The sequence below is a fragment of the Petromyzon marinus genome, chromosome 10 (genome assembly GCF_048934315.1).
Source record: "Petromyzon marinus isolate PM22_M1 ecotype Great Lakes invasive population chromosome 10, UKy_Petmar_22M1.pri1.0, whole genome shotgun sequence".
NCBI classification, from domain to species: domain Eukaryota; kingdom Metazoa; phylum Chordata; class Hyperoartia; order Petromyzontiformes; family Petromyzontidae; genus Petromyzon; species Petromyzon marinus.
Genome location: NC_133676.1, coordinates 14,020,399 through 14,043,391, shown reverse-complemented (window position 1 = coordinate 14,043,391; position 22,993 = coordinate 14,020,399). Strand labels below are relative to the sequence as shown.

At 44.3% G+C, this 22,993-nt stretch overlaps 2 protein-coding genes across 7 annotated transcripts; both read left to right on the top strand.

Annotated features, from left to right (window-relative positions):
- The first annotated feature begins 3,383 nt into the window (after positions 1-3,383).
- Positions 3,384-13,281, top strand: C10H7orf78 (chromosome 10 C7orf78 homolog). 2 transcript variants are annotated; one of them, XM_032951134.2, is made up of 6 exons: positions 3,384-4,409; positions 5,046-5,695; positions 6,208-6,283; positions 8,626-8,825; positions 11,341-11,418; positions 12,347-13,281. In XM_032951134.2, exons 2-6 carry the CDS (start codon positions 5,165-5,167, stop codon positions 12,416-12,418), a joined length of 957 nt encoding a protein of 318 aa, XP_032807025.1. In that variant the 5' UTR covers positions 3,384-4,409; positions 5,046-5,164; the 3' UTR covers positions 12,419-13,281. The 2 variants fall into 2 exon arrangements, with proteins under 2 accessions (XP_032807025.1, XP_032807027.1); XM_032951136.2 differs by lacking the exon at positions 6,208-6,283.
- A 330-nt stretch (positions 13,282-13,611) lies between these two features.
- LOC116940857 (neurexophilin-1-like) lies at positions 13,612-19,913 on the top strand. Of its 5 annotated transcripts, none has more exons than XM_076065989.1 (3): positions 13,612-14,371; positions 17,349-18,041; positions 19,764-19,913. In XM_076065989.1, exons 1-3 carry the CDS (start codon positions 14,315-14,317, stop codon positions 19,776-19,778), a joined length of 765 nt encoding a protein of 254 aa, XP_075922104.1. In that variant the 5' UTR covers positions 13,612-14,314; the 3' UTR covers positions 19,779-19,913. The 5 variants fall into 5 exon arrangements, with proteins under 5 accessions (XP_075922104.1, XP_032807031.1, XP_032807030.1 ...); XM_032951140.2 differs by having other exon boundaries at positions 13,614-13,835; positions 14,261-14,371; positions 17,349-19,913; XM_032951139.2 differs by having other exon boundaries at positions 13,614-13,901; positions 14,261-14,371; positions 17,349-19,913.
- The last annotated feature ends 3,080 nt before the right edge of the window (positions 19,914-22,993 follow it).

Genomic DNA, 22,993 nt, shown 5'->3' with positions numbered 1-22,993 from the left:
TCCTCTCTGCAAGTTGGAATAATCACTCTGTTTGCCCCTGATGGGATTCTTTTGACCGAAGTCTCATAGCATCATTGCAACAATATAACTAAGACACTGCATCTCTGGCTGAGATATATTCCATCGTCATTAAATGGCGTAATTGTGTTAAAATAAGCCTATATGCAAGTGTTTTAAGCGCCAACTTGGCACATTACACATTATCACTCGACAACCACTGATGAAACATCGCCAATACAGATTTAGTACTTTGCAAACTAATGCCTGACTTAGTTAACGGGGACAAAAGCTAATTGGATACAGTACTGTTAAACAATGTGTAGTATACTGTATATTTATAATATACCATTCGAGTAGGAGCATTTTTATATTATTTGCTATGTGAGAAAAATAAATACTTTGTTTTGTTATTAAAGACGTTCAAGCAAAACGAATCTGTTAACCTTTTTCCACAGCGACAATGCTGCGTATATACCAGTTTCAAAATAACATACCAAGACATTCCAGATTTGATTAACTGAAATTTATATATATATTTCTGAAATGATTTCTTGAGCACACCATGCCAGGGCATGCTGCAACCAATTAATCTCACTCCGCGGGTTTGGCACCGTGTCTGAGAAATAATGTGCACTATGTTCACTTGTGCTGGATGTGCCAGGAAAAGCACGGCTGATGAATAGTCTATGCCAAAAATAACTTGCTGACTGTTGCGTTTTGGAAAGTTAACATTCATGAAATGAAATAATAAAAAGCACACTTCTTTTTTTTACAGCCATGCATGAAATATGTGGCGTGATATATTTCACAACTAGCGTTATGCAAAATAACCAAGACAAACAATAATATATTTCCAGTGCACACCCATGTGTTAATGTGACATCGGAAAACTCAGGTGCTGAAACAAACCTCAGTGGTCTGTGGATGCGCACTCCCCCTACTGGCCCTGCACACACAACTGAGCGTTGCCGCTTGCAGTATCTTGCTCAGTTTGTTTAGTAAACATGATCGTGGAATTATTATTATTATTGATATTATTTTATATTCATCTTGATGAATGTGATGTTGTAATTCTACGAATGCAGCAATAATATTATGTTCTCCGGGTTATAAGAGGATGTCTTTTAATCCGATTAATCACCAGATTTGTATGACGATTGACACAGGGCACAAGTTATGGGTGCGTCTTGGTTTCGGCAGAATCTTTATAGATCGAAGAATATGTTAATTATTTTCTCATAACATCTCACCGTCTGTCATATCAAACAAAGATTACGTTATTGCCTAGCATACACGTGTATTTGTGTGTCGCAAGGTGCTGCATTTATACGTTAATTATTCCAGAATAATAAGTAAAAACTAAATTAGACTGAGAAACGATTTACAAGAGCCGCCATTCGCCACTAAGTGGCGGTAACGTCACCATGACGCTTGTGCCAGGCTAGGTACACTTTGAGGCCACGTGAAGTGCCAAAACGCTCGCTGGCAGATCGTAGGACCGTCCCATGCTTCCTGCCTTTACTGAGATGACTGTCAGACGCATAAACTGTGCTCCACACTGTATAAACTTGCTGCATTTAACCCGCCTGGCGCTCCCCCCGTTGTTGTGACTTGTGAGCATCGCTCTCCGCCCTCCGCTGTTGCTGGAGGGCGACTGCCTCCAACTGCTCAGCAGCGTCCTTCACGAGCCTCCTCCACAGAGTCCCATATTGACACCGCTCATATCAGGCATTGGCAACTCCATACAGCTCCACCCCCTACTTTAACACATCAGCCCGTCTCTTCTCTAGCCCATGACATGCCCGTATAGCACCCTTCTATCCGGCCATATAGTAACTCTTTGGGGCCGTCCATAAATGACGTCACGCACCTCGGGGGGAGGGGGGGGTCAGACATTTGTGACGATGTGTGACGAGGGGGGGGGGGGGGGTTGAGAAATGTGACGTCACATCAAAATGCGCAACTTTAAATAAATACAGACAACACGATCTACTGAATAAAATAAGACTTGTTAATAAATGTTTTCTTCTACAACATCAGAGTGCAGCGGCACATTAAATACGCACTACAATGACAATTGTTTCAAGCGTCATATTTGAGGGGGGGTCTGACTTTTGGTGACGCCGTGCGACGAGGGGTGAGGAGTCAAAAATCGTCCAACATCGCGTGACGTCATTTATGGACGGCCCCTTTGGGAAAGCGGTGACAGGGCATGTGGGCTACGTGACCCAGCCAACGCAGCTTTGCCAGCCGGATTTCACCGATGGGACTGTGTCCAGATCTTTCAACGATCTGTGAGAAAAGCCCCAATGTGCAACCACATCGGGGCTCTGCAAGCCTCTCCTCAGCTTGTCTGGCAAGGCAATGTTGAACAATCCTTGCCAGGACCTTTCCCGGCACACTTAGGAGAGAGATACCCCTGGTTGTTACAATCAGTACAGTACCCCTTCTTAAAGAGGGGGACCACCATGGCATCCTTCCAATCCTGTGGAACACGTTGTGTGGCCCAGGCAGTTATGATTATGTCATATAGGAAAATCTGCAGATAGACACTATCCTCCCTCGGCAATTTACTTGGGAGAATATTACTGCCCGGTGTTTTTTCCTCGTCTCAGATTATGGATGTTTCTTCGTACTTTCTCAACAGATCAGCCAGCCACTCACAGGGGTGGCTGTCTTTTTTAAAAAAATATTTGAGGCACGGCAGCCCCAGAAGGGTCATCGCCACCTTGCCCCATGATGTTATCTGAACTGACGGATTCCCCTTCCCCCAAGACATCACAGAAATGCTCAACAAACCTGCAGACCCGTGCCTGGGGATCCGAGATGGGTTTCACTGTTCTTTCCCTAAAGGATGGTAATAGGCATGGTGCTGCAAGTTACGTTTTTGATGCAATTAAATAGTGATTTGTGATCGCGAGCTACTGAGGCATTTTCCATCTTAGCAATCCACAACCACCACTCATCCTTGCAGCGCCGGACGGCTGTACGAAGGTCTCAACAAAGGTTGCGGTAAGCCTCCTTATTCTTCAATTTGGGATGTTGTAAACGGTGGGAGTGAGCCTGTCACTGTCCATCAGATAGCTGGAACACCTCCTCCGTCAGCGAGGGTTTGAATCGCGTACCAATTGCAGACATTACAGCGGAAGGAGCCACAGTCCCGAACCTCACTCATCCCCCCTCTGCATTTGGGGGAGGGGAAGACGATGCCAACCCCAGCTGTAAACGATAATTACATTTTGATTGAAAGCTTTCGTGACTGCAGGGATTCATATTCCTGGTTCTTTCGGTAAAGTCACGTAGAAGGGAAACAATAAAATAATTAAAATATTATAATAAAAATATTATTTCATTGTTTCCCTTCTACGTGACTTTACCGAAAGAACCAAGAATATGATAATTAAATTGTTCCCTGCAACTTGAATCGGTTAGCCGAAACTATGCTATTGTGGGTTCAAAATGACGTCCTAGGTGGATGCCCACCACCGTAGTGAATGAATGGAAAGCGCATCTTAAAGTTAACAAGTTTATGGCTAGTGGGCAGATCAGCTTGACAGTAGGTCCTGGTGTCAAGGACATAGTGTCCTTTTCCGATATCCTGTCAGGATATAGTCGAACAGAGATGTTCTTGCTTGGACCCGGCGCGCATCCACGACGTTGTGTGGATGCGCCAATGCCAGAACAGCGTGTTAGTGATCACAAGCCCATGGGCTTCGTAGAAGCTGATCTGGCCCATGCTTACAATCACTCCAGCCCAGGTGCCTGCGTCATGACCCTCTCGGGCATCAAAGTCACCCGACAAGATGACTCTATCCCGAGGGGCCACTTTAGTTAGTACCTGTGACAGGAGGTCATAGAAGGTATCTGACTTATCATGCTTGTCTGAACTATTAGCACACACACACACAAAACATCGCATTTTGTACTACAAATATGCTTAAAAAATTTAAATAGATTTCGTTTTGAAAGAGGTGGGATAACTGGAAGATGAATTGTCGTCAAATTTCTAGAACTAACGTGGGCACGCTGTGTAGTTTGACTAACGAGTATGTTTTGAAATGCCTCTATATCAAAACGAAAGCACACGTTTAATGGTGAGCGCTAAAACGCCCTCGTCCAAGTATAGCACTTGCATTGCCTCAAACGCCTGGCTATGTTTAAAGAGTGGTCGGACAATAGTTTTAAAAGAAATGCACGAATGACTCCATGGGAACCGCGAACCCCGCAGCCTTTCAAAGAAACAATTGTGCGTTCTAAAAATCCAACCCAAGTTTGCATTCGTATCTATAGCAACGCTATTATAATGCGGCTAAAGCGCTATAATGGACTAAGCAAACGGGTCTTCAGTCTGGAGTTTGGACGTGTGTGTCCCGTTAATGCACAAGACTAAATCGGATTCAGATTAAAAGGTAAGGCTTTGATAATACATATAAGCGCGTCCCAACACGGAGATGTTGGTATTTATAGCTATGGATAGCTTCATAATTTATCTCCATTATTTATGCGTGTACTGCCCTTTCGTAAGTCTACTGCTAAATGAGGGGCTCTCCACGCCGTTGTGAGTCGTTGGGTTTGTTTGACCATACTTCACCACGATGGTAAGCGTGGATTGTGGTGAAGGCGGAGAGTGTGTTTGGAGCATAGTGCAGCATAACATTGAAGTTTGCGGCACTCCGTTGAACCGCATAGCCCTTAAGCAACCTATAAATGAGTTGTGAACAATTCAAAAAGTGAGGCACCAATACAGCTTTATAAATGTCGAAGAAATGTTAATGTGCGCTGGTTAATGACACTTAAATTGGTTGTATGTACTATATATACTGTTATGTAATCAGTGCAGGTACACGCTTTTATGATGGGCTTCATTTCGGTTCACTATACATTGTAAACATTTTACAGTGTTTTAAAGTAAGCAATTGGTGACACAATTGGAGGTTAAATACGTGTATTGTGTGCGTAAATTGTGATTATTATATTTACGAGTACAAATTAATCGCAAGTCGCGATTCCACTCAGTTAAAACAGGTGTATGTATGTCGTTACAGCTTTGACGAGAGAAAGCCATTTCGGCTTCAGATGAATTACTGAAAGTAGCGACGCATAATCGGAAGAAATTGCGTCAATAGAAATTACGTTGAAAGAGTAGAGCAATAAGGAAACCAACATGTGCGCAAACATAACAAGAGAGGTCGAGAGCGTCCGTCTGGAGAGACCTAGGAAGAGCTCGGGATGTGACATGCCCAGCTTTGGCTTCGCGACAAGGGGCACCTTCTCGGCCGCTCTGAACCTCCTGGCCACACGAGCCGCCCTGAAGCGGCCACCCGCTCCTCCGCCGGGGCAGCGAGGGCCCTGGGACATAAAACCCCTGGACTTCAGCCCTCGTCTCTACCGGCCTCAAGGCGTCCACCACAAGCGCCAGGCCCCGAAGCAAGAGAGGAGCTCTGGGTTGGGACGAAACCATGCAGGAGATGGCGGCGTGCCGCGCAAGGGGGCCAGGTCGCTGGGGGACTTTCTGGCCGTGAAGGGTCCACAGTTCGTGCCGCCCAAGCCCTGGCAAAGCGAGCGACCACAGCGGCCACCCTTTGCGAGGACCTTCCCACCCATTTGCCCTCTGCAGGAACGCGTCGTAGTGGCCACCCATGGGACAATCCCCAAGGACAAATACAAAAACCCGAGACCGCACGACTTTCGTCAGGTGCCTCACTCAACGCGCAGCACATGACTGTGAATGGTCAAGGGCAGAGAATACAACTAACTGCAATGCGATTCAAATTGTAAAAACTGCATGATGTGTGCATCATGTATGCATATATTTGTCGAATGCATGCATTTAGTGTCTGCCATGTGATTTATGCTCTCGGCTAGCTCGTAGCAAGAGCACTGCTAATTCACTCGTTTATAGTCATAATGGGTCGTATTTTGTTTACATGCACTTTATCGCTATTGGGGTCAAAATCCAACATCTTAATTTTCCCATAAATCGCGCATGGTGGCTTTTAAACCCGCTGTGAGTGTGCGCCAAGGCTTAATGACAACGGTATTACAGCACACACGTGTGCACTGTGTATCTTCAATACCCCCTTCAGGACTGGCGCTGTGCTATAAAACGCATCTAGAAAACAAAAGGGTGCACAACGCTTTATATCGCATTCTATCCGTATCGTCATACAGAGTGTGGCACGCTCATGGTTGGTGTTTTGATTGCAGTATCCCGACATAAAGGAACTGGGTTTGCCGGAATTTGTGAGTTCTGGGAACATAAACCAGCAAAGACCCGATGCGAGTAAGAACCAAATGCACGATTCATGAAAACGTAAATGTCTCTCTCCAAATACATCTTCAAGGATTGACCACGTGGCGTGTTGCATCACAACCAAGTTTCGAGGACGAAATTCCACGGTAGCTCTTCTGTTCCAAACAATATATTGTATTTCAAGACTTTCATAGCCGGATTATTTTTCTTCACTCATTTTTGGAACATTATTTCTAATTCATACCGATTGCGCATTCACAATAATGTAACGATGTGAACAATCAATTCTGAAATAAAGTATAGCAGAGCTTGAGAACCAAATGTGTCAGAGAGAGGCTGCTGAAGTGTTTTCATAGTAGGTTTCCCGAAAAATCGTTCAAAGTGAGCATTTTATAATATATTCAGTAAGGAGCAAACCTTCCAATACACTCTACTATAAGATTGTTAGGGCTGGAAATTAGCCAAATTGATTGCAAAGCCACATTTAACGGCGTGTCTTTCTTGTGCATTCATTGGCGACGGAGCTAAAACCATCAAACTCACTCCACTCGAGAATCCGAATGTAATCAAAGAGTGACCTCCCGTGTTTCTAAGACAGCGTCTCAGCGGTACCGACTCGGTGCTTTTACCTCTAAGCCATCCCGCCACCAAAGAGTTCCCAACTGAGATAAAGGCATGTGCTGTATTAATTTACAAAAATAAAAATAAAACATCTGTGCATGCTCTTTATCCATTGGAAACAAAACATTTCGCCAGTCGGAGTGGGCGGAGGCGAAAGTAAGATATTAATAAAGCCGCCCAAGGAAGAAATCAGAGATGCAAATGCATTTCCATTATTGTTGTACACGTGGGAAAGAACCCAAGTGTACAGAGTAAAAGCTATGCGTGCGTGGATACATTCGAGGAGAGGACAGTCAAAGAAGTGCGCCTGCTGTTAACCTCCTGGCTACACTGCCCCCTACAGACCATCACACCACCTCGCAGCTGCTTGATTATTCGTCAGAAGCTCACTCTTGGCTATAGCTTTATTAAAATACGTCGGAGTCATTGACAAGTCACGTGACTGTGGTTTTTGTTATGCACTGCGCGTATAAAACGCCGATGCTGAATAGCATACTATGCTTCCCTTTAAAAAAATTGTAAATGGTTAAACCCTTGTACCGCATGTGACAATGTGCGATCACAGACAAAGGCTTATCGTGAAAATGTCTACTGCCGAGGTCATCCGTGAAGACTGGCAAAGAAATGCAATTGAATTAAAGTAGCGCATCCATTATATGATTTATTAAACGTAACGTACGCCATACAACTCAATACACTTGGGCTATTTCCTAAATGTTTTACCATGTCCCGTTTTGTTTTGGCTGGTGTAAAGTGTAGGGATCCGAGTTCTATTCTACGTGAATGAATACTGTACATGAAATGTAATTTATTTTTACTGAGTGCTCAATGAGACGCTCTAAGAAACTTGGCCAACCATAGCAAAGATTGCAATATTGAGACAATAAAAGCTATGATGCATACAATTTACACTAAAACTATCGGAGTAGGATACATAATATATTTTAAATGAGAATATAAAAACGTATATTTCCGAAAGTCGACATATTTCATGAAGCTACAATTATTTTCAATCATTACTTTAAAATGATTAACAATCTGTATAGGAAGAAAATTGGCCAATGCCAAATCACACTCAATGTGCCCAAACTCATCGCACCTCGGAATCGAGTTGGGGTTGAGCTTGGGTTTAGCCACTCGGGGTTTCCGTTTGTTGTTGGCATGGGGCTGTGAGGTGGCCAGACGATGGAAGTGCTGAGTGTTCGCCCGAGTATGCATGGTGGATTGTCTCCCTGGTATACTGCGGTTTGTATGGACGTATATTGGCATTCTTTCGCACCGTACGTAGCCAACCGTGCTAATCGGTTTTCTCCCACGTGCCAAACAACTCGTTATTGGCGCTGGCCAAGCACGCCAGTGTAAGACCCCCCTGAGAGATAAATGAGGCTTTCCTGTGTTGATCATTTGCATTAACAAGTTCATCCCATGCGTGCTTTGATAGAACACTGGCCAGTTTAACAATCCAACTAAAATGAAAATAATATTTTTATATTTAGCGTCCTGTTTAAATTCATGTGGAGGGGATAGTTTTCACATGAATAATTTTGCCCAACGGGACGCAGGGCCTTTTGGAATAGATGAATATTATTATTCAAGGCCGGTCTGGTATCGACTCGTGTCCCAGATTTAAACGCACGCACAAGCACAGCGTGTAGTGTACACGAATAAAAGATAATAATCATTCCAGCTTGTACTGATGAAGGATGAGCAGCAGATTGATGGGCGTACAAACGCCCGCCTTCGTTTGACAGGTACACACCCAGCTGCACATCACCTGCTGGATCAGGGTGTCCGTGCTGGGACCGTCCGCGCGACACGAGCGCTCGTGCCGAGCAGAGGCGAAGACGCGAGGTCCCGCTGGGATGCGACCATCACGCGACCTTCGCCCCCATGGGAGGGTCATCTCATGCTGCCGACGGAGCCGTGGCCACCGCGCCCTGCCTCATACACGGTGCGGTTGACATCTACGTGTCCATTCCAAGGGGCCTCTACCAAATAAATAAATAAATAAAACCAAACAACAACATCCGTATGATTTGCGCGATCACAAACGCGTGACGGGTCCAGCTTCCGCTTTGCAATGTCGCTCGTCGGTGCTGTTTGTTCTGCTCAACGCGTTGATATGATGATGGTGCATTGGAACCCGTGTCTCGATTGCATAACACAAATTAAGTGCGTTGTCCGCTATCGGTTTGTTATCTAAGTAAAGTGGTGCACGTCACTCGACAAGAATCGCTGGACTGTAAGGGGGGAAAGAAGTGTTTTCTGGCCGGTGGAATAAGACTACCTGCGTGAGATTTCCTTCTGTAGATTCCTACATAAATCAGCGCAATGCAAAGGGGGCATTTTCACTTTAGGTGGGTTCATGAAACCGGCCACTGGAGTCAAGCAGCTGCTGCGTTCGTGGCGCGATCCATTAGCCAAGGGGGTGTTCGCCTCCATTTCTCACGCGAAGCAGGTTTATTGCTTGTATCAATTTACAGACACGTGCATTATTACCCAATTCACACATCGACTGAAGAATGCCCCCCCCCCCCATGCTAAAGCAACGATTTAGATTACTAATTAGACCGGAGCATCGGCGCTCTTGAAATGAACTGCGAGAGAGCTGCATCAAATTTGGCTTTGGAACGACGCTATGTTCTAAAAGTGCGTATGCGGTACTCTGTATAAAACGGTAGCACGACTGCATTAGGGTTTTTTTTTTATGGGTCGCCAGATTTTGTATGCTCTGAGAATAAAAACCCCTCTTGAAATAACCTTAACAGAAGACTGCTAGTCATTTAGCCAAAATTTGTTTAGCATCGTCTAAGATACCCATAAGAGCGGCATCTATGTATATATCCATAGATATAACAAATATCGCCCACTAATTGAATTACGTGGCTTGCCGAGGTCGTTAATGTATTATTCACGAAGTTGCTTCTCTGTTTTTTTACCACGTAAATGTATATGAAGCAATCTTCAAAAAAAAAGTGGCGGGGGGGTAGGGCACTCACCATCGACCACAACCGCGACAACATCCAATGCGTAGCTCCTCTCTGCATTCCGTCGCAGGTAATTAGAAAACAGTTTGTCGGTGAACAAAAAGCTCAACGAACAGGTGGAAACGCCATACGCCACAGCTCACTCAGACGGCGTACATATGGCCACGTGTAAAAAACGAAACTGTACTCCGGTACTTGGGACTTAAGCCATGGATCTGCTTTGCTGCCTATATTAACCCTAACCTCAATCATTTACGGACTATCTTATTCGGTCGACATGTATGGTTTTTAAATAGGATTTAAAAAATCCATAATACATCCCACCAATGGACTACAGTCCATGTAAGGCTATGCACACATGGTCAGACAAACGCACGTATAGCCACAACATCTGGACAAAACAAAAAAAAAGGCAACATAACCTCCAGTGGCCTTGAAATGTATGGCTGGTGCTGTATACGTGATTTACGTATGACACAGCCAGTATTTCTGCCAGTTGTTTATATTGCCATATAGCCTATTTATAATACCTATACGTGGCGTTTGCCTCGGTTTTGAAATCGCGTCAGTTGTAACATCGTGACTTGTCTCGTCACTTTGGCTGTGTCTCAAAACAATCTTAGGGTTTTTTTGTTTTTTTTAGATGCTTTGTTTTGTTCCTGTGGACTACTTAATGATGCATGTCATTCTTGGTCACAGCAGTCATTCCGTTCAAGAAAAAAATATTAAACCAGGCTTCAACAAATGCGCACAATTCACATCCAGCGATGGTAAACTCGAGGCGCAGTGGTTTGCGCACTGCGCTACGAACCCAGTTATGAGTTCGATTCCCGGCCACGGTGAACGTGAACGGCGAGCAATATTTGAACCGATCCAGGACACGCTGAGTGAGGTCTTCACCAGAGAGTGCATTGACAAATGACTGTTAATGGTAATTATGAACGTTGTCTGCATGATGAGTAAATATTTGTCCTTGTCAGTCAGAACCAGTCCAAAACCTCCACTGCGACTAATGACAAATCAGTGAAGAAAGCACGCGTTCGAGTTGATCACCTAATAGCGTATGAATAATTTCGTCTTCTGCCATAAGAGGTTCATGAGCTATAACAAAAGAAACTCGTGGGCTGAATTAGATTATTTAAATTAGGCTACCAGACCACCCCCTAAACCAAATTTGGTACAAATTTAGATTTACGTGAGTCACAGGAGCGTTCAAGACGCGCAAATGATGTACCCTACAGTGCTAATCTGAGGTGTGGGGGAAGGACAGCAAATTCAACACAGCAATAATTTATGTATGTGGAAGACGCCAAGTACATGAGTGCATTGCTCACCACCTCATGCTGAAGTCCTAGGAAATGCAATACATGGAGGCGATTGATTGATATGAAGAGATGGTTCGCATGCCCATCGGGTCCACGTGGCGTGGAATTGGCCGCTAATGGCTGAACACCCCCGACCCTTCCCCGTGTGTTTCAGAGATTCCGGCGAAGACGCAGTGCGCATAGTGCCCTACTGGAGCGAGTTCATGACAAATTTTCACAAATATGGCAACAGGTGAGCCCACATAGATGCAATTAGCCACTCTCTCTGTGTGTGTGTGTTCTTTCTTCTTTCGTTTTAAACATACATGGGCAATGAAAACCCTCCTCCCAGGCCAGGTTCTAACAACGCGCATTGGAAGAGGGTAAATCACGCGGCCGCCCGCCACACACAGCCAGCCGCCACGCGGCGTAGCCAACTTGCCCTGGTCGTAAAGCCGGCGCGGAGAGCCGCCTCCGCCCATTAACTGTTTCAAGAGAGTCAACGCATCACTCATGCTCTCGCACCGTGCACCTCACACCACACGTGCCCCCATCGGTGATGTGGGGACCCCCCGTCGGTAAGACGAAGCCACTTTCCCCGGTCCTTAAGAAAGACTGCTGTGTGACACCTCGCAACAAACGCAGGGATTCATGGTAATTCCCTAGCTGGCGAGTTCATCTTGACAGCCGGTTATTAATATCCGTAACGGGGACAGTCGCTTGCGAGGTACAACTGTCGTGCAATTATTGACCCGGAGCAAAACGATGCGCTTGACCACGACATCAGATAATCTATAGTCAATCACGGTCGCTTCCATATACATCGTGCGAATGCTTCATACGGAGTACCTATACTCCCCAGCGGTGGGGGAGTTACACATTAGACATTCCTCCATCCATCGACCATCAATCCCAATGCGTTAACCGTGCCGGACGTGGCGAGAACGTAAATCGAGCGTCGGCTTTTCCTGAAGAGGTAAATGCGCATTTTAGTGGCGCTCCATTGCGGGCGAACCTCCTTTGGCCGAGAACTTTCCGCCAATTCCATATTTTATCCCGGCTCGCAGAAGTGTTGCCGAAGTGGAGTCAATGGCCATCGCATTGTTTTGCTATGGATAATTAAACCAAATGAACGCCCGCGTGTCTGTGCGCGCGTCATTGCGCTGTGTGTTGCCTCACAGGAGCGATGTCCCGCGGGAAGAGAAAAAAGAGAGAGAGATCAGCCCTCGACTAAAACTATGAATGTCAAATGAAAAAAAAAACATGAAAATCCCATTACAAAACTGACGGATCATTAGTCTTTTCAAAACACTACACCGTTCCATCGTTAGCCTGACGGAGAAATGCAACGAGAAACGACATTTCGTGCCGATGCTCTCAATTGAGACAATTATTAGTTTAATAGGCGACAAAAGCATCGTCAAAATTGACAGCCGCTTGGGTGTAAGAGCGTTCTGCGGAAATGGTGAAATTGTCTTAAAACTTTGTTTTCATCTTCTTCCGCAATGAGGCATATAATATACAGCGAAGCATATATTTATACACCTACACCCAACGTATATCTAGAATAATAATAACTTTGGTGAGGTGAAGAAGAAAAAAAAGAGATCGCCTACCGTTTCCTGGACAGCCGCGTGGTGGCGCTTTGACAAAGCGTTCTGCCGTGCGCACGCGAAGCGAAGCCACGACTTCTCTGTAACATTTCACGTTGCGAGCGACCTTAAAAGAAAAACAACAACAACAACAAAAAACCGGGAATGTGTTGTAATGTTTTCAGTGCTTGTATGATCACTTTAGCATGCGCCTGCATCGCAATACTCCAACCCGCATTGCTGTTCAGGGGAACGTCCCGCTGTTTGAAACGCGCATGGGAAGGATGGCGCTAGGAAGATGGTGTGCATGTAACCCGAGATGGACTACAGCAGAGAGATCATGACAAGGGATGGGATCGTGCTTTAAGAAGCAATGGAACGGAGGAGTACATAAACTGTTATCCCACTTTACACAAAAAAAATATATATTAAGCAAAAGTGAATGTCGGCAAACTTTAACTCGTGTGTGGCGCCTCTGATGTTGAACTGTAAATATTGTTAATTAAAAAAAAACTGGGAGTATCGTCGATGTCCGTGTGTTTCTGTCAATAGAACATTCTCCTGTTGTGAACAAATTGCTCGTGGGTTTTAGGACGTTGCTCCCCACGGTTCAACGTCTCCTGCCAACTTGGTCACCATATAATTATTAGTGCTTAACGCTTGCGCAAAACAAACTCCACAGCGCAAGTCAAAAAATATTCGACAACAACTGCACGAAGCAAATGCGTCTCGTTGTCCGATTGTTAAATAAGCATGGCCACGTGCGATTGCGGGGGGTGGTGGGGGGGGGGGTGTATTTAATGCAGCAAAAAAAATACCGAGAAACGGCGAGCAGACGCGAAATGCACGCCTTATTTCGGCACATGACGTCCTTGTAACTTTTTGTGTGTGTGTGTTGTAATGGATTGCTCAACGCACGGATCCCCGCGAAAAGGGCTGACGTCACCTCATATTCAGCCTCTAAAAAGCCACGTGCGCCCCAAACCAGTTGTCCTGGTTAAAACAACAGCGGCGTCGATTCAAGTACCCATCACGGCGGCGTCGATCATGGTTACCCTGGGCGAGCTGAATTGAAACAGTTGCGTGGTTCCAGCGGCGTTTTGACGGCGCGCTCTTAAGAGGGATGTGAAGGCGCAATGAATATGTAATCCTCTCCCCGCTCCCCATCCAACATTTCCATCCCGCGCACAGCTGATCATGGTCTATAGGAGAGCGGCGCTACGAGAAGTCTCTGCTTCGAGACTCGGGTGAAGAGAAGACTTCATTACCCCCGTTTGATCAGATTTAATCGGGAACCCGCCGCACCCTGGCAACGACAGTATGATGAGATTGCTTTGCTGTTTTGCCAGATTATCTGGCTTTTAATCTCTTTTCTCATCTATAAGTTTGAGGCTTTTTTTCAACCTCCTCTCTCTCCTTTAACGCGCATCTCCTCGATTGTGCTCGAGTTCCCGTTTCATGCTCGCTCGCTCATGTCCGAACACACGCGCGGCTCCTCCACAGCTGGGACACACGCAGCGCTGGGACGGGGGGATTTCCCCTGAAAAGTGAGTGAAGATGACCCGGCCGATCTACTGCTACATCACCATCCTTCTGCACTGCAGCCTGCATCCTGTAAGTACTTGCGCTGCGTTTGCGGGTGCCCGCGCGGGACATTCGCCGTTATTCCTCGGTGTAGCCAAATCCTCCACTTAAGCCAGATCCCGTATCGATTTAGCATTAGCGCTGGCTATAAGAAGTATTCGATTTTGACGCACGGGAACGCGAGCTACGCGCTTTATCCTTCGGCACACGCGGACGGCGCGACGTCCTTTGCTGGTCGCGGCGTTGCGCGAAAGTGTTTAACATATGCTCGGGAAAATTGTTAAGGCTTCAAGCGCGGTCCAGTCTTCCCGTTTGTTTACCGCCAGGGAGGACACGCACACGCGCGCACCTCGTCGCGCGTGTCGTCCGCCTTCGTAAGCGCGAATGCGCTCGGCGGCACGCGGCACCGTTGCGCATTTAGTTCCCCCCCCCCCCCGAGTCGCGTAAATGCGACTCGCGAAGTCGAACTCTGCGGTTTTGCCGCGACTCGCCCCGCGATATGCAAGACGCGAACATCGCCCGTGCGTCGATGCGTGCGCGCCTGCATAAAACGGCAGCTCGTGGCAAAGCACGCGCGTGCTTTATTGTTTTTCTTTTTAAAAGAGCGACGTGCCTGCGATCATGTGTGGAGTAACGCGCGCGTGTGTACACCGCGGACCTTTTTTTTTTGCGCCGTATCGGAGAGGCATTAAGGTGAATTATTAAATGCGCTCTTGTTTTGCATTTGAAGGCAACGTTTCTGAGAGCGATGTCGGGAAATGTGTTCCGAGTGGAGACGCGTTGTAGCCTGAAAGGAGCGGCAAAGCGAGGCGCGCGGGCCAGTAGGCGCACACGCGCTGTAGATTACATTTTTTAATGTACAATCGTTGTGTTTTAACTTAAAAAAGAGGTGGAGGGGGGGGGGGACAAATCCATAGCAATTTTGGAATTCTCTTTTCTCAACCCCAGCATTGATGCACCACGAGTCGTACAGATAGGGAGGAGAGCGAATCCATATCATGCCAAACCAGATGCGCTACGTGACACCTGAGGCAGATTCCTGTGGAGGTTAATCGACTTGCACGAGTTAAAACGGCTTACAAAATTAAAGTCACGCTTCTTTATAAATGGGTCTTGGGGTTTACTTAGGTAAAAAAGAAAATGCGTAAGGGCAACTTGGAAGACACGGAGCGAGCTTCGTGTGTTGGAGAATGTAGCTTTTTTTCCCCCCCATCAGATTTTTTTTGTACAAAAACGTGCCAATGTCTCGTCGCTTGCAATGCCAGAAATCATAAAAATCGGTGCGTTTCAGTCATGCACTCAAACTGACAAAATGGTCCTTCAGGTGCTTATGTATCATACATAGAGACACAGAGAGAGACAGACGCAGAGACGCACAGAGAGAGAGACGCAGAGACGGGGAGATATGGAGAGAGTCCAAGAGAGTCAGAGAGCGAGAGCACGCGGATGACTTCTGACGTTAAATGCCCTCGCCGAGCGGCAGGCGGACCACCGCGGTGGGTCACCAAATGGACTAAGCAGGCTGGACCGTGCCGATGAATAACGAGCTCCCGGGCTGGTGTCGAGGTATCTCACGGCACGCCGGCAGACCCTCGCCTCTCTGATGGACGGCCGCTCCGTTCGTGACCTCCGGGTCCAGGGTCACCGCCCGCCTAGGATCTCATCCCATTCGCACCCACGATTGATGCCCGCCACGACTGGCCCTGTCGCTTGCTTCGTGGATTTATTGCAACTCTTTGCCAAGCCTTTAGGGAGAAGCTTGTTTTATGGCGCTTTCTCCTTTTGGAGAGAGAGCGAGAGAGGAAAATATGAAACATAACTCGTATATTCAGATCTCCCCGTGATAAATGGGACTGCGGCATGTATTATTGAACAAGGATGTTTATCTTTTTTGCTCTTGTTGTGATCGATAGGAAAATATAAAAAGAGGCGGCAACGTTAAAGCAAAGCTTACTTACCAAAGCACTGGATTAATATAACGTGTATATTTCAAAGATTGCTCTGTAAGATGTGTTTTTCACGCGCACACTCAAGTATCAAATGATGGGTGTAATAAAGTGTATCAGTGCTCACGTGTATATCTGAAGACCGTTTTGTTATGTTTACATCAAGATGATCAAATGTCGAGAAATAAATCGGGTCGCCATTCGGTATTTTATTTTTGCTCTCATTACAGTTGCAATATATTTGACAATGGCCAAGATTGCATGCCCCACGAAGCATATATTTTACAGATTAAATTAAGTAATTAAACATTTCTAGGGTAACATGCATTCAAGGTCAATCGTTGCACAAAGTTACGCAACTTTATTTTACGTGTTTGGCAAAGATGCACGTGCTGCAAGAACGGGGTAATAAAATCTAGGGTGAAAATCCAACACCTAAGACCAGTCTTTAACACAGAACACCAATTGCCAGTGCACCCATTCTATACCATGTACATCTTCTCAAGATTAAGCTTCAATCCAAGCATAACAATATTACGACTGCTTTGTAAGTACCATGTTATTAACATTGTCCATGCTGCATATATACTATGAAACGTAAAATCATCCCCGTGGTGCGTTTCTATAAGTGAACCCATTCCAGCAGATCAGAGAGATTTATATCTTGCCCGTCTGGCTGTAGTTTCGTCTTATATTTTAACGAATTTGTTCTCCAACCATGCTTTTTGGGCTGTACCTGCTCGCCGTTCGGCATGATGCCTCGACGTTTTGTTCCACGTGCTGCGACCTCCTTCAACATTCTTCAGGAACTGAATATGCAGTTCCTGAAGAAGCGTCCAACATTTGGAGCAAAACATCGGACAGCATGCGGAACACCCCGCGCGGTACAAACATGAAAAAAAAAAACATTTTGAAGAGCTAATGCAGCGGTAATCCGTGAAATCCTATGCAGGAACAAAACGGTGTCGGCATTGGTGTAAGTGTGATGCAATCGCCACCAATGTAACACGTGCTCACATGCGTGTAAGAATATTTTTGCCCCATGTCATTTATACCCTCAGATGATATGCACCCGAAACCTCTCGTCCGCAAAACCCGGATCAAATGACGTCGAGGGACAGCGCTTTGAATCCAACATTTCTACGTCGGTGGTCATCACCAAATTGACTCGGCTCCTCTCCAAATCTCAGCTGCTCGTCGAAGGCAACGGCTCGGGGGAGACCGCGGCTATCGTCGCCCCATCGGGCCTCTCGTGGCTGCATGGCTCCCACCGCAAGGGGCACTTTCTGCCACACTCGAGGACGAAACGGAGGCCCATTGTCAAAACGGGGAAGTTCAAGAAGATGTTCGGCTGGGGAGACTTTCACTCCAACATCAAAACGCTGAAGCTCAACCTCCTCATCACGGGCAAGATTGTTGACCATGGCAACGGCACTTTCAGCGTGTACTTTCGGCACAACTCGACCGGCCAGGGAAACGTGTCCGTGAGCCTCGTACCGCCCACCAAGGCAGTCGAATTCGATCCCCCGCAGCAGTCTGTGATCGAAGCCAAAGACTCCAAGACCTTCAACTGTCGGATAGAGTACGAGAAGGTGGACCGTGCTAAGAAGAACGTGCCCTGCAATTACGACCCGTCCAAGAGCTGCTCCCAGGAGCAGATCCAGAGCCACGTGTCCTGGCTCTGCTCCAAGCCCTTTAAGGTCATCTGCATCTACATCGTTTTTTACAGCACGGACTACAAGCTGGTGCAGAAGGTGTGTCCCGACTACAATTACCATAGCGACACCCCGTACTACCCATCAGGATGACCTCCCATCCGCCATGTAGCGCCGTGCATCTGCTTTATTCTTGACTCTCTTATTGTGAATATAGACACATAGTATTGTACAATTTGTAAATATTAAGTTTTGATCGTAAATGTGAACCAGTGTCAGAGTAGTTTATTCCTTTTAATCAAAGCGACAATATTTGTTTGGTTAATCTGCCATATATGTTAAATGGTAAACCATTTCCCAAAGATAGTATTTAAAAAGGTATGATTATTATTTGGACATTTTAAGGTGTATACAATACTGTATGTGGAAGCAGCCTCATTGAGCAGAGCTTAACCAACTGGACACGCAGAATAATAATTAAAAAAAATCCTGTATTACTGTTACCACTGTGATTGTGTAAGTATTCATCATAATTACTCGTCAATCTTTTGCATTATTGAGCGTTGGAACTTCCTCGAGAGGTAATAAATTTCCATGTCTGGTATACCAGACGTATCGAAATTTACTGTGGCTGTTTGTGAAACTTTAAAAGTATACACTTACTAATCGTCAGATTTAATTGCCGTATTTTGCAATTTGATTTTTGAAATGAACAATGACAGAAATATAATGCATTATTTATTTAAAACTGCTATTGTTTTACAAAGAGTAATCTCGGGCATTCTCTCTGTTTTAATTATCAACAAGTGTTCATGTTACCACTTGGCCATTACATCCTTTTGTTAAAAATCAGCCACATTGTGTTCACTTGTTGGTCGTATAAACATTTACAGTGTTCTAATCAATGCCTCTTTTTCGACCAATACATGCCAAACAACTTTGTAAAGGTCTATGTATAGTTAAAACTGTTTATTTATATAGCAAATGCCCTTGCATTTATATATTTTATTATTTACAAAGCTAGATTAATGAAGTTAATGCTAATTAATTTGCAGTGTCATGCAATTATATATATACATAGGACACCTAGGGGGGCAGTCGAAGCAATTTTAAAAATGAGATGTAATTTAAAGATAGTGAAATAAAACAAGTCTGTGGTGAGACAAAATATCCCATTCTCAAAACATTTGTACTGCTCCCCATGAACATGCGCACACATCCAAAAATACAACTGTACATAACAACAACAGCACCTTCCCCTGGAGATATTGTTTTCCAAGACATCTCAACTGGCTAACTGCGGCGATACACGGTAGCAGTCTCTGGCTTGCGGTAGGGCAGGCAAGTTGATTTTCAGACACTCGGAGGTGAGCAATGCATTCTCTACTCTTTGGTTCTTTTGGTAAAGTCACGTAGGTAGACAAAATAAAATAAAACAAAACTATCTTTACATTTGTATTATTTTTCCACCCGAGGACTGAGGACGACCGCTCGTGTTGCGATCGAAACGTCGTGATATATTAATTTGTTGTTTATATATTTTTCCTTTTATTTTTTTCTACCTACGTGACTTTACCCAAAGAACCAAAGAGTATGGATTCCTGCAGTCACGAAAGATTCAAATCAAGACTGAGCAATGCATTATTCATCGACCAGCCTTGGTGCCCAAAGTCGGTCCACCTTAGCAGCATTCCTCCTCCCCTTTCAGGTCACGGCACATGTCCATGGTTGAACTTGTCACTCATGGTCTGTTGGCATTCACGTGTGTGTCAGATCCAGGTCTGAGAACTCTTTTTTTTTGGTTTTTATTCCGAACGACAGAAACAGCCCTGGTGATTGAAGTTTCTGCTCGACCAACAAATGGCTCATCATTGGAACCGCTGAGACTTACCTTGAGTTTTAAAATGTTGCTGTGCAATGTGTTTAAATTTCATCTTACAGTAAACAACATATAAATGACTTGTTTTCGTTCATGAGGTGTTGAGTGATTGCTATCAGTCTCCTCTCATTATTTATGGCATTCTTGCATGCTTTGCCCAGGCTCGCTCATTTTAATGCAAAATAATCTACTGCTGGGACGAAGCCACCTTTATATGAAGGCGTGTGCTTAATAACAGGCTGTTCCATCAGCTTCTTATGATTATTATTATTATTCTTTTGTATGGCTGGTGTAGATGCAGAGTAACAACTACGATTTCACATTCAGGTGGTCAAGCCAGATAACCGCGTCAGGAGCAACGGAGTGTATCTCTGTAATATATTTTTCGTATTTGTGGATTGGGGATTGCATTGTTATATGTTGTATGGTCTGTTCTGGATGGAGAGTTTCTAATTTTGGAGAGTTTCTAATTTTCCATGTGTGCATCAGGTATCCGCGTATGCCAAGGTTTGTGCCGATGCGGTGTAGAGTGGAACATGAGCTTTGTGGATGATCAAAACCAGGGATCTTATGGGTTTTGGTCTTTCACATCAGCAACGAAAGCACATGGGAGAAAATAATAAGGTGGAGCAGGACAGGATGCCATCTGGCTGTCACATTGTCCAGCATCAGTGGCTGTCAATCTAACACATTGTCGGGAATGTGTGCAATACCATTTCTGTACGTGATGTGTAGCATCAATGGGAGTGTGACCACAGTATTGGAATATGTACCCAACATTCACTGGAGCGATGGATTACGAGTTAGCACAATCATGACTAACTTTACGTCTTTGACTATTATACGTATTGCCGCATAATCAGGTAACCATGGGTGGTTGTGCAAATTGGTTTACTCTCTTTTCAGCATTTTTTATTTTAAATTTTTTTAAAGTGCTTGTGTTGGGCTATGTTATTTACCACACACAAGGATATTTTTGGTAAAACACAAATGAAACGTGCAACATTTAAATCTTGACCTTAAAGCTTTCGTGACTGCAGGATTTCATATTCTTGGGTCTTTTGGTAAGACCCAAAAATATAATGTGCAACATTTAATCGAAAAAAAGATATATTCAATTTGCCATAATGCAAAGCTTGATCTTGAAGTACCATGATTATGCACTTATCATGTCATATAATAGCACAAACTAAAAAAAACACTCCCCGCGTTTTCATGCAGCCTTTCAAAATTAATGTTAAAGTTATTATATCGAACAAAAAAGCCGCTATATTGAGGGTGCATATTTTAAGTGTTCATCTTTCGAGCACCTTTTGACTGCCTCTCGTGTGTAGGGTAAAGCCTCTCTTTGTAATCTAAAATGTGCTATTCATTTCCAAGTGGACTTCAGTAAAATGTAAACAAATTTCAAGGTAAAGCTTCAATAAATCAAAGGTAATAACTCTTGACGAAACATCTCCCAAAGATAATTGCAAATACGCAGCCTTAACTTAATGCATTTTTGGTCACTGCTGTGCGTGGATGAGAAGGGAGCAAAATCTTATCTCATCTTGTAAACAAAACCATTACTAGGTTATATTTCGACCCAGTGAGAAGGTGGGTATCTGTAATGTGGTTTTAAAATTCCCCGTGGCAGGTCTGGTGGACCGAAGCAATTGGAGTGCGGTTGGAAACTGGTGCAATTTGACAACGGGCAGACCCCGTATTGTGAATTTAAAACAATGACAACTCTGAAAATTAACAAAAAATAACTATACTACAAATAAATTATCACTGAAAAAAACAAATATCCATAAAGTATGGATTTTTTTCAATCAAAAAAACAAACTCCTCTTAGTGAACTTCACATTTAGGCTTTCCAGAAGGCATGTACATGATTGCCTTATTAAAACTGTGAAGTTTTCAGTAAAATCCTTATAATACGTCTTTATATGTTGGATTCGTATAGAATGTATTAAGGTTTTGACGTGAGGGGTTGCTATAGCACAAAAAAAACCACAACTAAAACTGCCCAACATGCTGGACCACAAAGTTGCCAGGAAATTTCAGTACTGCAAGTGCATTGAATCCATCTGTAGGGAGCACTGCACATTTTATATTCATGTATGTGTTTTTCCCCCTAGTACTCTAGTTTCCTCTCATATACTCAGTAATGGAATTAGACAAACATCCCAATGCAGAACACTCATGAATAAAAAAAAAATTCCGTAGGTTCAGTAGTGCTTTCCTGGAAGAATTGAGTATTATTATTGCAAACTAAATATGCAATAATATTGTAGAAACAATTATTTCTTGGTTCAAAATTCGCATTCAAGGTAACTTGCATAAAAGGCTACACCTGAGAAAAACATTGCAATAAATTACTTAAAATATCCTTTACATTGAGAAAAGTTATCTTTTGACAGGAGCGTATGTTATGATCCTTTCGGTTACATTTATTCACCACTGCAAATAACAATTCGGTGGTTACCTGTATTACTTTAAATCAATGTATTTACCCGATCTTTAAAAAAAAAACTATATTTTAACATTGTTTGAAATGCAATTTGAAAATTAAATCTACATGTTTATAGAATTCGCTAAACAATTGGTAAAGGGAATAATCTTGAACACATCATTATAAGTTAAATAATGGTATATTCCTGAATCGGATATCTAACTACGAATGCTTTTTGTAATTATTGACGATTGTAGGTGTATATTCTGTATGACATGTAGAATTTTTTTTGGTGTGATTTCAATTTGGCTATATGACAAAGTGGTTCGAATATAAGTCTTGCAAATGGAAGGCCAGGCAGTTCAAGTCCCAGTCAGGAGTCACTCAACCACAGTATCACTTCGTGAAAAGTCAGACGTCCTGATGATTAACTTAACCCGATGGACTTAACCCTGACAATGGGAATATGGATTTTTCACCACTGGCTCGGGACTCTACCCAGGAGGTGAGCTCTGTCCCGTGCTCATCTGAATAGAAAAAAAAACCATACATTGGCATTCTACTTGGTTATTATTCAGTGAAATTATAACATTGAGTTGTACCGGTGTTGGTCGATGCAATCATGTTTGGCATGGATTTTCTGGATGGTGATTGACAACAAGATTCACTGTGTGCATGTACAATGTAGATCTACTGCTAAATGAGAGCCTCCCTATGTTGCGTAAGTTATCGGGG